Source organism: Physcomitrium patens, chromosome 5 (assembly GCF_059467195.1).
Source record: "Physcomitrium patens ecotype Gransden chromosome 5, ASM5946719v1, whole genome shotgun sequence".
Lineage (NCBI taxonomy): Eukaryota > Viridiplantae > Streptophyta > Bryopsida > Funariales > Funariaceae > Physcomitrium > Physcomitrium patens.
The window spans coordinates 20,096,594-20,111,924 of record NC_143414.1 but is presented as its reverse complement, the minus strand read 5'-3'; the positions used below and the strand labels follow the sequence as shown (position 1 = coordinate 20,111,924).

The 15,331-nt window shown below is 33.3% G+C and overlaps 1 protein-coding gene across 6 annotated transcripts; it reads right to left on the bottom strand.

Moving 5' to 3' along the window:
• Window positions 1–4,415: 4,415 nt before the first annotated feature.
• On the bottom strand, window positions 4,416–11,298 carry LOC112282607 (uncharacterized). 6 transcript variants are annotated; one of them, XM_024520417.3, is made up of 15 exons: window positions 10,987–11,298; window positions 10,699–10,904; window positions 10,459–10,562; window positions 10,183–10,305; window positions 9,802–9,914; window positions 9,487–9,573; window positions 9,027–9,229; window positions 8,600–8,801; window positions 8,282–8,332; window positions 8,027–8,125; window positions 7,769–7,828; window positions 7,520–7,641; window positions 6,530–7,179; window positions 5,624–5,815; window positions 4,416–5,438 (listed from the first exon to the last, which is right to left on the bottom strand). In XM_024520417.3, exons 1-15 carry the CDS (start codon window positions 11,176–11,178, stop codon window positions 4,825–4,827), a joined length of 3,018 nt encoding a protein of 1,005 aa, XP_024376185.1. In that variant the 5' UTR covers window positions 11,179–11,298; the 3' UTR covers window positions 4,416–4,824. The 6 variants fall into 6 exon arrangements, with proteins under 6 accessions (XP_024376185.1, XP_024376184.1, XP_090106953.1 ...); XM_024520416.3 differs by having other exon boundaries at window positions 4,416–5,441; window positions 6,530–7,176; XM_090250827.1 differs by having other exon boundaries at window positions 6,530–7,176.
• Window positions 11,299–15,331: the final 4,033 nt, after the last annotated feature.

Sequence of the window (15,331 nt, the reverse complement as noted above, 5' to 3'; positions counted from 1 at the left end):
TTCATAGGAGTTTGCTATAATGACCAAAATGAATATTTGAGGCCTTTAGAATTTACTTATAATAATAGTATTTAAGCAAATATCAATCATTCACTATTCTTCTTTAATATTGGTTAGTATCCAATTATGCCAATAATTCTCCATTTTCATATTGATACCAACAACCCAACAATAGAGGAGTTTATACAATAGCTTACAATGGCCTTATAAGAGGTATGATACCACCTTCTTACTACATAGAATGGAGAAAAGTAGTATGTGGATAACCATTGGCAGCATAAGATATTTCGAGAAGATGATCAAATATTATTTTCTAATACCAACTTGCCACTTGCTACATCACCCCAAATCCGTAATTTGGCACCTCAATGGCTTGGACCTTTCTACATTTTTGTAGTGATTTTTAATATCGTATGTCACCTTGAGCTTTTTCCACATACTTAGATCCATCTAATCTTCCATGTTTTACAGCTCAAGGAGTTTAATATTAAAGCAAAGTACTTTCCAGACTAATACCAACCACTACTACTAGTTGTAATTGATGAGTAATAAGAATATGAAGTAAACAGTATTTTGGAGCATTGCTACCATTGCCATTATAATGGATGTCTACAACTTTAGTATAAAGTCTTTTAGAAAGATTATTCCATCCATGATGCAATATGAGAACTTATATAGAACCTCATTCATTCCTAAGAAAAAATTTAGAGATACCATTAGAAGCAAAATAAAGATGTTCTACATTAGTGGAAGAAAATTAATTATAACAAGGTATAGATAAGATATTTGTATTGTTGACATATAGGAATAGATAGTTGGAACTATGTTTAAAAAGTTTATAGAAGTTTCTAGAATTAGAACTAGGTTATTGGGCTATGTAGGATCCACCATAGAACATTTTGGAAATGGCTTAGGATAATTATCTAGGTGGAGCCTACTATAGAACATTCTGAAAAGAGCTTAAGATGGTTATCTAGGTGAGATCCATCATTAAAAATATTCTAAAAAGTTCCAGGATGGTTGGACAAAATATAAATAGGACTGGCCAAGGTCATTTAGGCATCTAGTCAGGTATGGCTTTAAACCCTTTCTCTTAGTAAAGTTTGGTTTTGTATATTTCTGTTGAGTTTTGTTCTATTTTCTTTTATTGTAGCTTGCTTTGTTTTCTCTTGTAATAGGATTTATATTGTTATGGATTAAAAGAGTCTTAGATTTTCAAGATAGTTTGATCCCATTTTAATAATGATATTATTGAGTCATTAATAATCTACACATATCTATGGTGTTTTGTTTTGTTTTGTTTTGCTTTGTTTCTTTCTTTACAAATAAGATAGGAACTTTTGTTGGAGATTTTGAATGGCATATGAAATTTTCAGCTAAGTTCTTGTCAATTTACTCCTTGAAAGCAACCAACTTACTTCATAATAAGCTATAAATTAACCAAAATGGCAATTGAATTTTTCGAAGATTAATTAAATAATCATAGAGATATTACTCTGAAAATAAATATGTACATTTTTTTTAAAAAATATATCTTGATAATCTTCATATTGGCTTGGATTGCCACTTGAAGTCTTTCTACTATGAAATATAGGTGTGGTATAAATAACAAAAGATGACTATTTTTTTGTAACATATACAAAAGCTCTTCTCTTTATTAATAAAGATTTCTATCTAGACTTATGACTTTTTATTTTGATAACAAAAGTTTGGATTGTGCTATGAAAAAAATTAATATTATAAAATATCTAGTTTATTTAAAAATTATACTTTTTTAGCCATGATAAATCTTAAATAATTGGATTAAAAATAGATATGATAATATTAAATATTATTAAGCTATTTTTACTATTAATTATTATATTTTTAAGAAAAAATTTATGAATAATATCTCTTAAAGATAATATATATTTATTAATAATTTTTACATGTATAAAATTAATTTTCTTGACAAAAGATATTTTTATTTTTTAACAATGTCTTTATTTATAAAACAAATTGAAGCTGCTACATTTGTCAAGGCAAAGACTTTGCAATTTTTTGGTCGTCTAAGAACATTTATTATAAATTAAGGTGATGGATCTAAAGAAAGAATATGATCTTTATTATATATTACACAAGATTTTAACTACATTTTCTATTGTAATTGGACATTTTTTTTTTTTTTTGATATTTTGTCTTCTTTATAAATTATGCTACTCATTTTGTAATTGTGTTGCTTCTTTGGACAATATTGAGTCTTTTCTTGCTTAGTGAGAGATTTAAAATTTATATTATAATTTTTATAGGTTCAAGCTTTAATAAATAATTTTTTAAAAACTTAAGAATTGTTATCATGACTTAACTTATTCTTATCTAACCTAATTTTTGTTTATAGTATCTTTTAAAAAGTTAATTGTTACATGCAATAGCTTAAGCAATAAATTGTATTAATGAATCTATTATTGGTATTATCAGTAATAAGTCTTTGGCATTATCTTTTAATCTACATTAAAATTAATTAAAAAAACTTTATCATTTCAATCTATATTGCAAGCAAGATTTTAGAATTCAACAACATATATAGTTATTGATTGTGATCTTTATTATAAAGATAGGATTTGATTTTTGCTGCCATTGTTTAATTATTTTTTTTAAATATGGGCATAAATATTCTTAAGAATAAATTTAGATCATATAAGAGTAATGAATCATATTCCATTAAAGGTGCAAATTAAGAGAAAGTACTTCTAGATAGAATTGTGCTTATAAATTCAACTTGGTTAAATCCATCAAAATATTATGAAAGATGTAACTTTCAATAAAACTTGACTTGCTGTAAAAATTCTTAAAATTTTGATACAATTCTATCAAAAAATTTTAGCATATATAATAGTAAGAATTTATAAATTCAATTGTTAAATTGATCTACTTCTTTCAACTATAGAATTTCTTAAAGTCAATATTGAACCTTTTTGTTCACTTTTTTCATAAGCATAGACATAGTACTTTTATAATTGGTATTGATAATATGTAAAATTTCTACATGAAGAGTTTTAACAAACTTGTGAAGATTTATAATAAATGAAATTCTACTTTTACTCCTACTAAGTAATGCATTTATAATTTTTTCTTCCATTTATATGATAGATTACTTTAATAATTTATAAGTCAAATTGAACAAAAGTAATCCGCAATATCTATTATCAAATAAAAATTTCCATAAAAAAAAATATTCTATTTTCTTTTAAAAAAGAATCAATGTGAAAAAAACAAAAAAAAAAAACATTAACTTGAATCTAAATGTAATAAGTTTTTTTACAATATATTATCAAATTTATTTATATCCATTAATTTTAATCTAAATTTTTTAATCTAAATAAATATGTATATCTATAATTGAGTGTAGTAATGTTAAACATCAATAAACAATATTCACAAACAATGATGAATATAGCAAAGTCCAAATTTAATTTTTTTAATTTTATGGATTTTATCTTTAAAAACCTCCAAAGTAAGCAATGCCTCTCAACTCCACTTATTAAGTAATGAACAAAAAGGTGAACAAAAAGATTCAATATTGACTTTAAGAAATTCTATAGTTGAAAGAAGTAGATCAATTTTACAATTGAATTTATAAATTCTTGCTATTATATATGCTAAAAAAGACAACCACAAGGAGCTGCCATGTTATTACTATTTGCCCTTTTAGACCCCGTTTCTCTCTCCTTTCAACAATTATGGCAAATATTAAAAACTACACAACAATAATCACCCAATTAAAGCTTCTATTATTTCTGGTATATATATATAATAATATAATATATATATATATATATATATAGATATGTATGTAACACTATAGGATGTACTTATAACCTAATTCTCTAAACATTTACATATATAGTTAGTAAAAATTCACTCTATTGGACAGAAAAAATATAAGAACTTTTCAAAGCAATCTCCAAAAGTCCTATGTTCTTAGATTTACTTATCTTTTGGTTTCTTCTTTATAACTTTTTAAAATACTTCTTTCACACTCTATCTTCTATCCAAGCTGTTTAATGTAATATAGTATTTTTTATAAATATTGTGCCAAAAAGTCATTTCAAAAATCGAAATCATTATGTTGATGCTTTAAAAATCAATATTTTTTATTATTTTATTACAAAATATTCTGACTATATTATAAACCTAACTAGAATTGTTAATTTAGAGAATTTTTAAGTTAAGGTTCTATTAACAGAACTTAAATTGTTTACTTGATGAGTTGTAAGATTTATAACACCACGACAGAAACACTAGAATTATAACACAATAGTAATAACATAAGAGTAATAACATAAGAGTAATAACACAAAAGGATAGCAGCAGGAGGACACCACAAAGCAGAGAATGGCAACCATTGAATGTGAGGACAGCCACAGCAATTTAGATACTATGCAAGCGGGTAGCATTAAGGGTTTAGGCTGATGGACATCCATCCAAGTCCATCCCCATAATACAAACGAGCTAGATGTCGTCACAGAGTCCCCTTCTGGAGATGGTCTGAAAAAATATTTATGCCTTTCACGTGTTTCTCTTGAAGTTTCTTCCATCTATCATTTAGCACATTAGGGTGTCGGACATGAAAGTTATCTCGGATGACCACAGGTAAACCGAATGTGTAAACCAATGCTACGATTGCAAGTAAAAAAATAAAATGGAAATGAAAAAAGTAAATAAAGGAACAAAAGAAAAACGAAAAAGAACCTAAACAAAGGGAGCAGTATTTTGATACTTGAAATCAATCAACTCAAGCGTAAATTACTCAAGAGAAGAGCATGAAATAACGGCGACAACAAACTACGGCACATACATGAGCGGGGAAACAGGCTCCGATTCTCGAAGCTGGGATGCTCCAATCTCACCCTCTTCTCGACTGGTATCCTCCGTGCTGCATGTGTCACTAGAATCGTCATTACCCATCACAGTATCTCTGCCGTGAACATACGAGTTATCAAAGCCTAGTGTGGCTATATTGAGCGTTTCATTGACAACTTCATGCTCTCGTAATCTACGCAGCTCGGCGCCAGCGTGTTTGGGTGCTGTCTGACTCATATCCATGTCTACATCCATATTAAAGTCTCCTTCATTGAGAATCTTTCCTCCCTTGAAAGCTGCATTTCCTTCGGGATGTTTATCTCCAGCAATACTATTCGTGGCAACTTGACTTGCAGCATATTCTGCTCCATCATCACTGATCCTCCGACACTCTTCCTTCGCGCAATCACGTTCAGCACTGGAAGAGTCGGATTCCCCATGATCTGAAGCAGGCGTGGTTATTGCCCAGCTCCCAGCTACCTCTGATGCGATAAGATCTGCTGTACACAAGGAATCTCTACGACACCTTCTGACGTCTCTAGCGTCCTCTTTACATGTTGACCCTGCTCGTAATGTTGCAAGAGAAATCCTTCGATCTGCTGTAGACATATTTCCAAACCACAGATTACAAACTAGTAAACATAAGTCTCTGCTTTACACCCCTTAGGTGCAAACCAATTCACAACATTATAGATCTAAATAAACCTCAAGTCACGATACTGGAGGCAAACTCGAACAAGACATATGCAGGTAAACTTGATCCTTATAACAATTTCCTTACCATCCGCGCTATCTTCCCATCGCTCCGTATTGTCTAGCAAATACCCGGTACGAAGTCCCGCATGATCAGGCCGTGCAGTTTCTTCTATGATAGGTTCACCTTCATCTCTGTGAAGTGTCGGGGCACCATCCTGACTAGTGCTACGGTCCTCATTAGCACCAACCCCTCCAGACCTAGCTCTCGGAGATGGACCTGAAAGGCATAAACAAACTTTTATCTTCTGGAATCTCTTGCGATTAGTAACTAATTGACTACGGGAAGATTCAGTGACCAAGCAATACTCATGTCCAAGTTGGGGGTCCATGCTGATCGCAAGCCAGGCTTGGAGTGCATTCCTGCTTGAAGATGTATTAGTAGCCACGGGAAAGTACTAATGACATCTATTGTAATAGCAAATTAGATTCATCACGGAGCTTATTAGATTTCAAACCACGAAAACTCAATAAAAATTAACTTCAAACTAGATGCGCAAGTCTAAATAGACAGCCGCCCCAACATTACAATTTGTCAGCACTGTCAAGCACAATTATCTCCATCCTTCCTGTCAGTAACTAGTGGCAACCGAAGATCAAGTATGCTTATCATCAACCTTTTCCCCAGCAATTTCATGAGAATGTGAGTATCAATAGAAGATTGAGTGTTCAGATAAATTAAAATAAAATTGACATAAAACATCCTAAGAATCAACACAAAGCCATAATTCATGAGCTCTTCAATAAAAAGAATGCAGATGAACAGTCTTAAAAAAATACACTATTGAAACAAGGGTGTTCTCTGCTGTTTGAGGTAAAAGTGCCCACCACTGCCGCTGATCACTTTCAAGACTGTCTCATGCCAACCATGGATCGCAAACAAAATTCCTCCTCCACTTTAGCACCTGGCATTATAAGGGACATCGTTACACACCTTCCAATTTAGTTTCTTGATGAAGTAGCTGCGTACACCCGAAATCAGCATTTGCAGTCTGAATGGAACCAACTTCTCCATTCTCTAGCCGAGTATCTCCGACTTCACCGCTTGTTATTTGCAATAATTCACCCTCAAGCATGTGCTGAGAATGTCCAGTCTGCACGCAAGTGGGTGCCGAAACATTTCCAACATTTAGGACTTGTGTAGGAGGGATATAGACATCCGAGGACCGTATAGCAGATTGGGAAGCTTTGGAACAGTCCGCTTGTTGAGTATCTCCATCGGTATCATCATAGGTATCAGTTTCTTCGCTACTCTCGTCAACATGAACTAGAATGCGCTTGGTACCAATCTCTCCGCCCCTAAAAATTTGCATGGGCCGATCCCCCGATGTATTTGGAGATGTTCCTCGCAATTCCTCCATTCGCTTGCTGCTTTGGTGCTCAGAGTAATGTACAGGACCTGGATGTGCTTTAGCGTACGGACTTCTTATACGAACATTTGGAACATTAGTATGGTCGTAATCATTATCACTGTCACCATCTTCAAGAGTTCGAATCATCGTTGATAGCTGGTCCTGCTGCCTCTGCTGCAGTTCAGCTATTTCTGCGGCGGTGGAATGAAATGCTCGCAGTTGAGTTTCTCTGCTAGATAAACAAAACATGCACCTTAGGAGGCCACAACAGACATTGCTGACTACTTCCAAGTCTCGAGTGAAATCTTCGAGCTCATTCAAGGTGACAAAATAAATCTTGGTGGCAAAAAAAAAAAAACTTGTATCTTAAATGACATACAAAACTCAGTTTCACTCATCGTAAGGAATTAATACATCACTTTTTCATTAGAAAACCCACGATGTACTAGTGTAGTACGTACTCAGGGCCGATTTCATTGTCCAAGTGTCACCTTGAGAAAGTTGCTGGAGATAGAAACTGATGCAAAAACTGTCGTGCATAAAATGTTAAAATTAAGCAATGGGTGACATACCGAAGGACAATTCGTTCTCGTGCACCTTGCAATCGTTGCTTTTCCAGTTTAAGATCCCTGGATGCTGCTTCCATCTCCACTTCCAACCTCGCAATCTTTGCCAGGGCACCCTCCTTTGCTGTCTATTTGACACCATAAATCCTCAACATAAATACATGCTGGAAAATAAAAACAAAGGATAGTACCAAAGGCAGCGTATAGCAGAATAAATTTCTTCAATGAAAAGGATATACAACAGAAACGGCGCACCTTCTCATTTTCCAACTCTCTATTTGTCTGCCGAAGTTTATCTTCAATTTCAGCTGCTCTCTAAGACGTGGAAAGAAAAGCCCCACACATTCCGGGATCAAAAAATGCTTTGGATAAAGCAGACAAAGAGAAAAGTACATTTTATAAGATAGACGTGGTAAGGATTTCAAGTAAGAAAGTACACAAACAAATATGATGTAAGAATCAGCTCCTGAGTCTTGAACTTAACCAACATAGGAATTAAACAAGAGATCTTACATTATGAGCTGATAAGCTCAAAGCTTTTTCCTCCTGAAGTTGAGATTCTAACCGCCGAGCCCTATCTTCTGCAGCAACAACGGCACCCCTTTCCGAATCCTGAATGTAAGAGAGGATAATAGTGCAACACATTAAATTTGTGAATAGCGAAGGATAATTTCTAAAAAGAAATTCGCTGATGCTCGAATATAGCAACCAAAAGCAACCAATAGCTCTATTAACATGAATGAAAATGAGAGATTCCTATGAGCGTACAAGCTTCTTGCGCGAGATTTCAGCAGCCATACGGTACTCCTTTTCCCCTTCCTGCACAACTCAGGCGCAAATTAATGAGCAAATACTCTAATAGTTGTCGTGTCAGCTTGAGAGTAGGCTTGAAGCAATAAAATTGATCATAATGAGCTGGTCACATCCCCGTCCATGACATAAAGTATCGTTAAATAAGAGAGGCTCGAAAACGCAGTTACTCATACTTCGTATCAACGTTCCAATCAGAACATGATCAGAATTCTTGGACTACAAACGATCACGAAAAGGTGATCTAAGTCTTACAAGGAGGAGGGAGCAATGGACCTGAAGAGCTACGATGATATTATTTTGCTGCTCAAGCTGACGAGCGGCTGCTTCCTCGTGGCGTTTCAGCTCCTCTGCAGCTTCCATTCGGATTCGGTCCAAAGATGCCCTTAAACTAGCTTCTGCATCTGCCCGTTCTTTACTAATCTTGAACCGCTCATCTTCGAGACATCTTTGAAGCTCCTCCATCCTCATTTTTAAACTGGCAGTTCATGTACCACAATGATAATGTTAAGCATGCATGAATGAAAAACCATGATGTGCATAACAAAATATAACTACAAGCAGAAGCAAAGTTAAACCAAGCAACAATCAACGAAGAACCTGTCGCGTGTATGGAACTCATAAAATGTCTAATTGATTTACAAAAACATCATTTTATTCACAAAAGAATTCTGCATCGAGCAAAACATGAAAAGATATATACCCGTCTATAACTTCTTCAGCATCAACTCGAGATTTAGCTTCAGAAGCAAGTCGTTGTTCAAGGAGCTCAATACAACTTTCTTGTTGTAAACGTACTGCTGAACTTGTTTCAAGATCCAACTCTTTGGTGGCAAGAGATATCTTCAACTCCTCCAGTTGGGCATTGAACTTCTCTGCTAATGTTGTTTGTAAATCCTTCAACTCCTAAAATACTCATGAAGAGAAGTCAATACATATACACAAATTAATTCTCTAATATACTAGTTTTGATGCAGGAAACACTACAAGCTTAGAAATACCCAAGAACCACATCACCCAGAATAATCATGGAAAGCTTCTGAAAGAGAAAGCCAGCAATAGTCACAATGAAGAATGAGATGTAAAAATAAGTGGATAAAAAACTTCTGTGAGTAAACAAACATTAAGACTTGGATCATCAAACACATGAGGGAGGTACTAACAGAAGCATGACGAGTCTCAGCACTCCGATACTCAGAGCGCATCTTCTCAACCTCCAGCATGTAGGCCTCCACTTGGAGCCTTAGCTCCTGCCCCAATAATACCCGACGCCATCTCTCATGTGATTAAGAGCTTCTGAATTCATGTTATAATTGATGCACATGCAAATCCTTATTCTACAAAAAGAGCAGGATCAGAAAAATTACAGGTTCGTATTCAATACTCAAGATTAAATAAAGATTGAGGCCGGATATCCTTCAAGAGAATCTACAGAAAGGAAGTCTCGCGAGATATGCAACAAAGAGTATGGAGCACACTTCATTTGAACGTTGCAATTGGCGAACATCATTGAGCATGATGGGACCAGAAACTCCACCACTGCCAAGGCCCTTGATACGCTTTCCATCCCCACCAATTGTTACCCCATCATCTAGAACATAATACAATATGCAATCACGAAACAGAAGATATCCGGCTCTTCGAAATATTGCCCTAAGAACCAATTTGGTCGTATAGCGTCCAAAACATACTTTCGTACATTAGAACTAGTAGTGTAGTTCAGCTCTGAAATGGAAAGCCTAACGTACGAAGTCTTATTCACAAAGTTGATGTACGAGGATGGACAAAACTACTTCAAAACAGGGAAAAAGACGATGCAGCCCTGACATGCACATTATCACAGAGAGAAAGCTGTTTACCAGGGGGAGAGCCCTTCCGCTTGTTGGATGGTCCGTCAGCCTCGCTAGGTGGGATAGATGGAAGTGGCACAGGTCCGATTGTGGAATCAGATACCTCCCGGAAGACAAATGCAAAAGCAGTGACTGTTCTAGAAAGACACCAGAATATCTGGTTCAGACGTTCACAAGTCGTGCCAATACATGTGCAGACGGAATGTTGTAAGCACATGCGATGCATGCCCCGAAAACGAAAGTGCTAAAAACGCGAATCTTGCAAGGATTAAAATTGTAACTCACCGTCCTCTGGCGTACTTACTAAGGATATAACATCTCCATGTCGAAGCTGAACTTCCTCGCCGTTCCTCTGCAACCTTTGGAAATTGACAAAGGTTCCATTGGAACTGTACAATGCACCCAAATCCTCATATTACCAGATGTTTCGGAGAATCGGATTTGATGAGCACCTTGATTAAAAAAAATCGTAGTTCACGTACAAAACACGACGTCCAGTGAAGGAACGAAAGTCGGGTGACACACCTCGAGTCTCTTATGCACCCTACCAGTCGATCGGTAGCAGCATTGGTAATATTGTTGGTGGACAAGATTCTTCCATCTTCACCTAAATATCTTCGTGAAATGGTGCAATGCCGACCACTGACATTGGGGGAATTAAACTGGCAGCTGACCTCTTTGACAGTGCGACCCAAAACGTGGTCCGAGTTGTGCAACATGATGTGAGATCCCTGCGCAAAGTAGAAGATAAGTATAAAAGTGGGTAAAAATATGAGAAGAGAGGTTGAGGAAGGAGAGTAAGATATGTCGAACCTGGGGACGTTTGCAGGCATTGGCGGAGACAGCGGTGAGCATAGCCCAGGGAGCGGGGGCAGAGGAGCGGGAAAGAGGACAGGGCTGTTGGGCGAGGATGGAGGCGAAAGCCATAACTCCCATGGAGGAGCGCTCCGACGAGGAGGCAACGGCAGCGTTGGACAAGGGAGCGGGGACGGCGGACGAAGCCATGGCACAACAACCATAGCACAGGGGGCGCGAAAAGGGAAGTGAAGAGAAATAGAGAGACAGAACAATGGCGATACCAAGGAACAGAAGATGAAGAGGAGGGAAGGAGGGAGGGAGGGGTAGTGAAAATGCTTTAGAACGCAGAGATTCGGTCCGACCTTGCCTCGGTATATTCCCCGTTTGACTCCCTTTTCTAATCACCCCGCGGTTGAAGGTCTACAATCTCTCGCGGCTTGTTCGGGTATAGGTGCAGGTATTCACATTGGCGGCGCCACGTAGCGTCCCCCATGTGTGTCGTTCTCTGAGGCATGCCATGTTCGGGTATAGGTGCAGGAATTCACATTGGCGGCGCCACGTAGCGTCCCCCATGTGTGTTGTTCTCTGAGGCATGCTAATATGTAGGGATATGTGCCTATTCAGAAACTTCAAGGCCACAGTGACATAAGCCATCATGATGATTATGACTCCGCTTTTCGGCGTGTCATTCGGTAAAAAAAATATTTTCCAGACAAGTTGGTTGAAATTATGTTGGCAACAAATGCGATGCAAGTGGTGTGGTTTAAAGTGTTCGAATTAAATCTTGAAACCTACGAACAAATGTGTTAATTTGTTTAATAAATACTTGTGTATAGTATTGATGGATTGAGTTTTTTAAAAATATTGAAATTGAAATTCTTGTGAAATCCTATAAATACAATGACCTTTGAAGTTTTGTAAGATTTGGTTCAAAAAATAAATAAAAATAGAAAAAAATATTATTACAAAAATTATAAAATAATCAAAATATAGAATCTTTTTTAATTTGGATGTTTATGCTAAAAACAAATTGATGGTAAGTAAGTTTTTGAAATGAATTTATAAACGATAAGAAATAAAATACCATTGCTAAAAATTACATAACTTTTTTGACAATTATATCTAATCAAATTTTGCAATTTATGAAATAATTTCTATGTTTTATAACATAAAATATGTCGTTCATGTCTTAAAATATTATGTATCTTGGTAATCGATATATTTTGATTTGAAGAATAGATGGTGTGTTTAGTTGTTAGTTTTAAAGATTAGAGTACTAATCTTAAATATTCAATGTTCAGAACATTTAAATCTTGGTAAAAAAAATTAATTTAAAAAAAAATAATCATTTAAAAATTTAAAAATTCATGTTTGTATACTATTTTTATATAAAAAATTGTACTTAATTTTTTTAAGATGATTAAAATTATATACAAATTATTTCTAAAAAACTTTAAAAAATAATATTTTATAATTTAATAATATATTCTAAATTATGTTATTAATTGGTATTATTAATTAATATTTTTATTTGAATTAAAAAATATTTAATAAATATATTTATTTTAAGACAAATAATTTCTTTGTAAATTAAAATTTTAAGTAAATATGAGGAAATAAAGACCATTAATATGTATATATATATATATATATATATATATATATATGCATAATTAATATTTTGTATAAATAAGCTTTTACTATTAGAATTTGAAAATGGAATTATTGTTATTAACATTGGATTTTTATGACATTATTATTGAAGATCAATAAATCTTTATTAAGTCATCACTATTTAAAACTAAATTCTAATCAATTGTTAATAATAAAAAAAATAAGGATTTATGTAAGTAATTAAAGTAAGAACTATAATTTTTTTATAGCAGCGAGATTAAGAATAAACTAAGATTATATTGACTAAAAAAACGTGATGAAGATGATTATTAATGAAGTTTATTTATATTTGATATAATTATTTTTTTAACTTTTTAATATAAAGGATATTGATGTCAAGGACAAGAACCTAAAGAAGATATGTAAATAAGTAAAATTTATATGAAAGAGAAATGAAAAAATGGAAATAAGAAATTATATTTATTTAAAAAGAAATTGTAATGACTATTGCCAAAAGATAAATAAATTAGAGATCCTTGAAATTAAACAAAAAGTAAGAAATGAATTGATAAGAGTGAAGAAGGTTTCACTCTTGTCTTATTTATACTATTTAATTAGAAGATACATAGCGATATTTTATAAGATTTCTAATACATATGTAATTTGCATGACACATGTCTAACTGTAATAAAAGTTTCATATATGTGCACCACAAATTTAGCTTTTACAATAAGCTACTAATATGTGTGATATCTAACTAACTTATTGGCCAAAGTTTCAACCTATTAATCACCTGTAGATATGTATAAAAGTAAAATCATATCTATAAAGCTTTTAAGAAGTTATTTTATAAGATATTATGAAATTTATCTATTCCTACCTACTTCTATTTATACATATTATCTAGATAATTGTTAGAATAAATATATATGTGCAAGATATTTGTTAAAGTAACTAAGTAAAAATAAAAGATATTACTTTAAATAAGTTGCTTATTATCAAAGGATCGTAAGATCAAAGATCATAAAAGATATTCTAGGATATTTTGAAATATACTAAAATATGCTTGAATATGCTAAGATCCTAAAAGGTATCCTAGGATCTATTGAAGAAGAAGTACTATAAAGTCACAATACTTAACATCAGCAAGTTTGTATATAAAAAAAATATGGAATAAGATATTTCTCACTTCCAACATCCTTTATTTATATGTGGTGGCTTCTATCCTAATGCACAACTTTCATCCTTTAATGATTATATCCATCCAACATTCTATTGAAACTATTCATTGTTATCTTATCTACTATAAGAATATATTTTTAGCATATTTTGTACATTCTTAAAATCCTTGATTTGTTCATCTATTTTATCTCTTGGCCTACTTATATACCAAGAGCCAACCCTTTAACCAATAGCAACTAACCTAAAGTAATATCATCTATAATTTATTTCTATAGTTTAATACTCCCACTTTGCTATTGCTCAAAGACTTTCAATACTAATGCCTTTATCAACATATGATGTCCATCCTTTACTAATGCCTTTGTCAACAAATCAGCAAGTATGTCTTTTGTTGTACAATACTTTATATCAATCACTCTCATTTCAATTTTTTCTCTTACAAAGTGATGTTGAATGTCAATGTGCTTGATCTTTGAATGATGCTTTAGATTTGTTGCAAATAGAAGACATCCTTGATTGTCATACTTCAATAGAATTGCTTTTATTTACAATATTCTAATATCATATAGATGTTGTCTTAGCCATATTGTCTCCATTGTACCATGCCTTGGTACCATGTACTCCACCTCCATTGTTGATCTTGTAATTATTGGTTGTTTCTTATAATTCCATGAAATAGCTCCCACTCCAATAAAGAATATATATCTAGTTTTTGATTTCTATTATTTGTATCTCAAATTCGATTTGCATCAAAATAATCATGCAAATTAATGTTATTACCTCTAATATATAATTTGAAATATAAAGAACCTTTTCAGTACCTCGTAATTATTTTGATGGTTGTCCAATGGTTTGGTTCAACCTTTGATATATGTTAGCCACATCACTCATTGCATATGCAAGATCCATCCTTTTGCCAACCATTGTATATGTAAATGAACTCATTATTGCCTTGTATAGAAGACCTTGTATTTGACCTTTAATTTTAGCATACTCTTTATTAGTGAGCTTCATCAACTTCAAATTGACTTCTATAAATGTTTCAATAAGCTTACACTCTTGCATATTGAATTGTTTCAATATTTCTTCGATATACTTGCTTTCGCTCATTCTGATGGTCTTCTTAGCATGATCTCTCACAAATTCCACTCCTAAAGAATAGTAAAACTCTTCCACATCACTCATCTCATACTCCTTTTCTAACTTTGCCTTCAACCAATCCATCATCTTCATAACATTGATTAAGATGATCAAATCATCACTATAAAAGATGATAATCAATATGAACTCACTTAATTGCTTTACGTACAAAAAATAATCATATACATTCCTTTCAAATCCTTCATTCACAAAGCATGTATTAATATGTTGGTTCCATATCCTTGGAGATTGTTTGAGCCTATATAAGATTTTTTTCAACTTACAAATAAGATTTTGTTTGCCTTTTTTTATAAATCCTTGAAGTTGCTCCATGTAGATTTTTTTCTTTTAGATTTCTATTCAAAAAGCGATTTTTACATCCATTTGATGCATTTTCAAGTCCATTGTTACTCTAATTGCAATA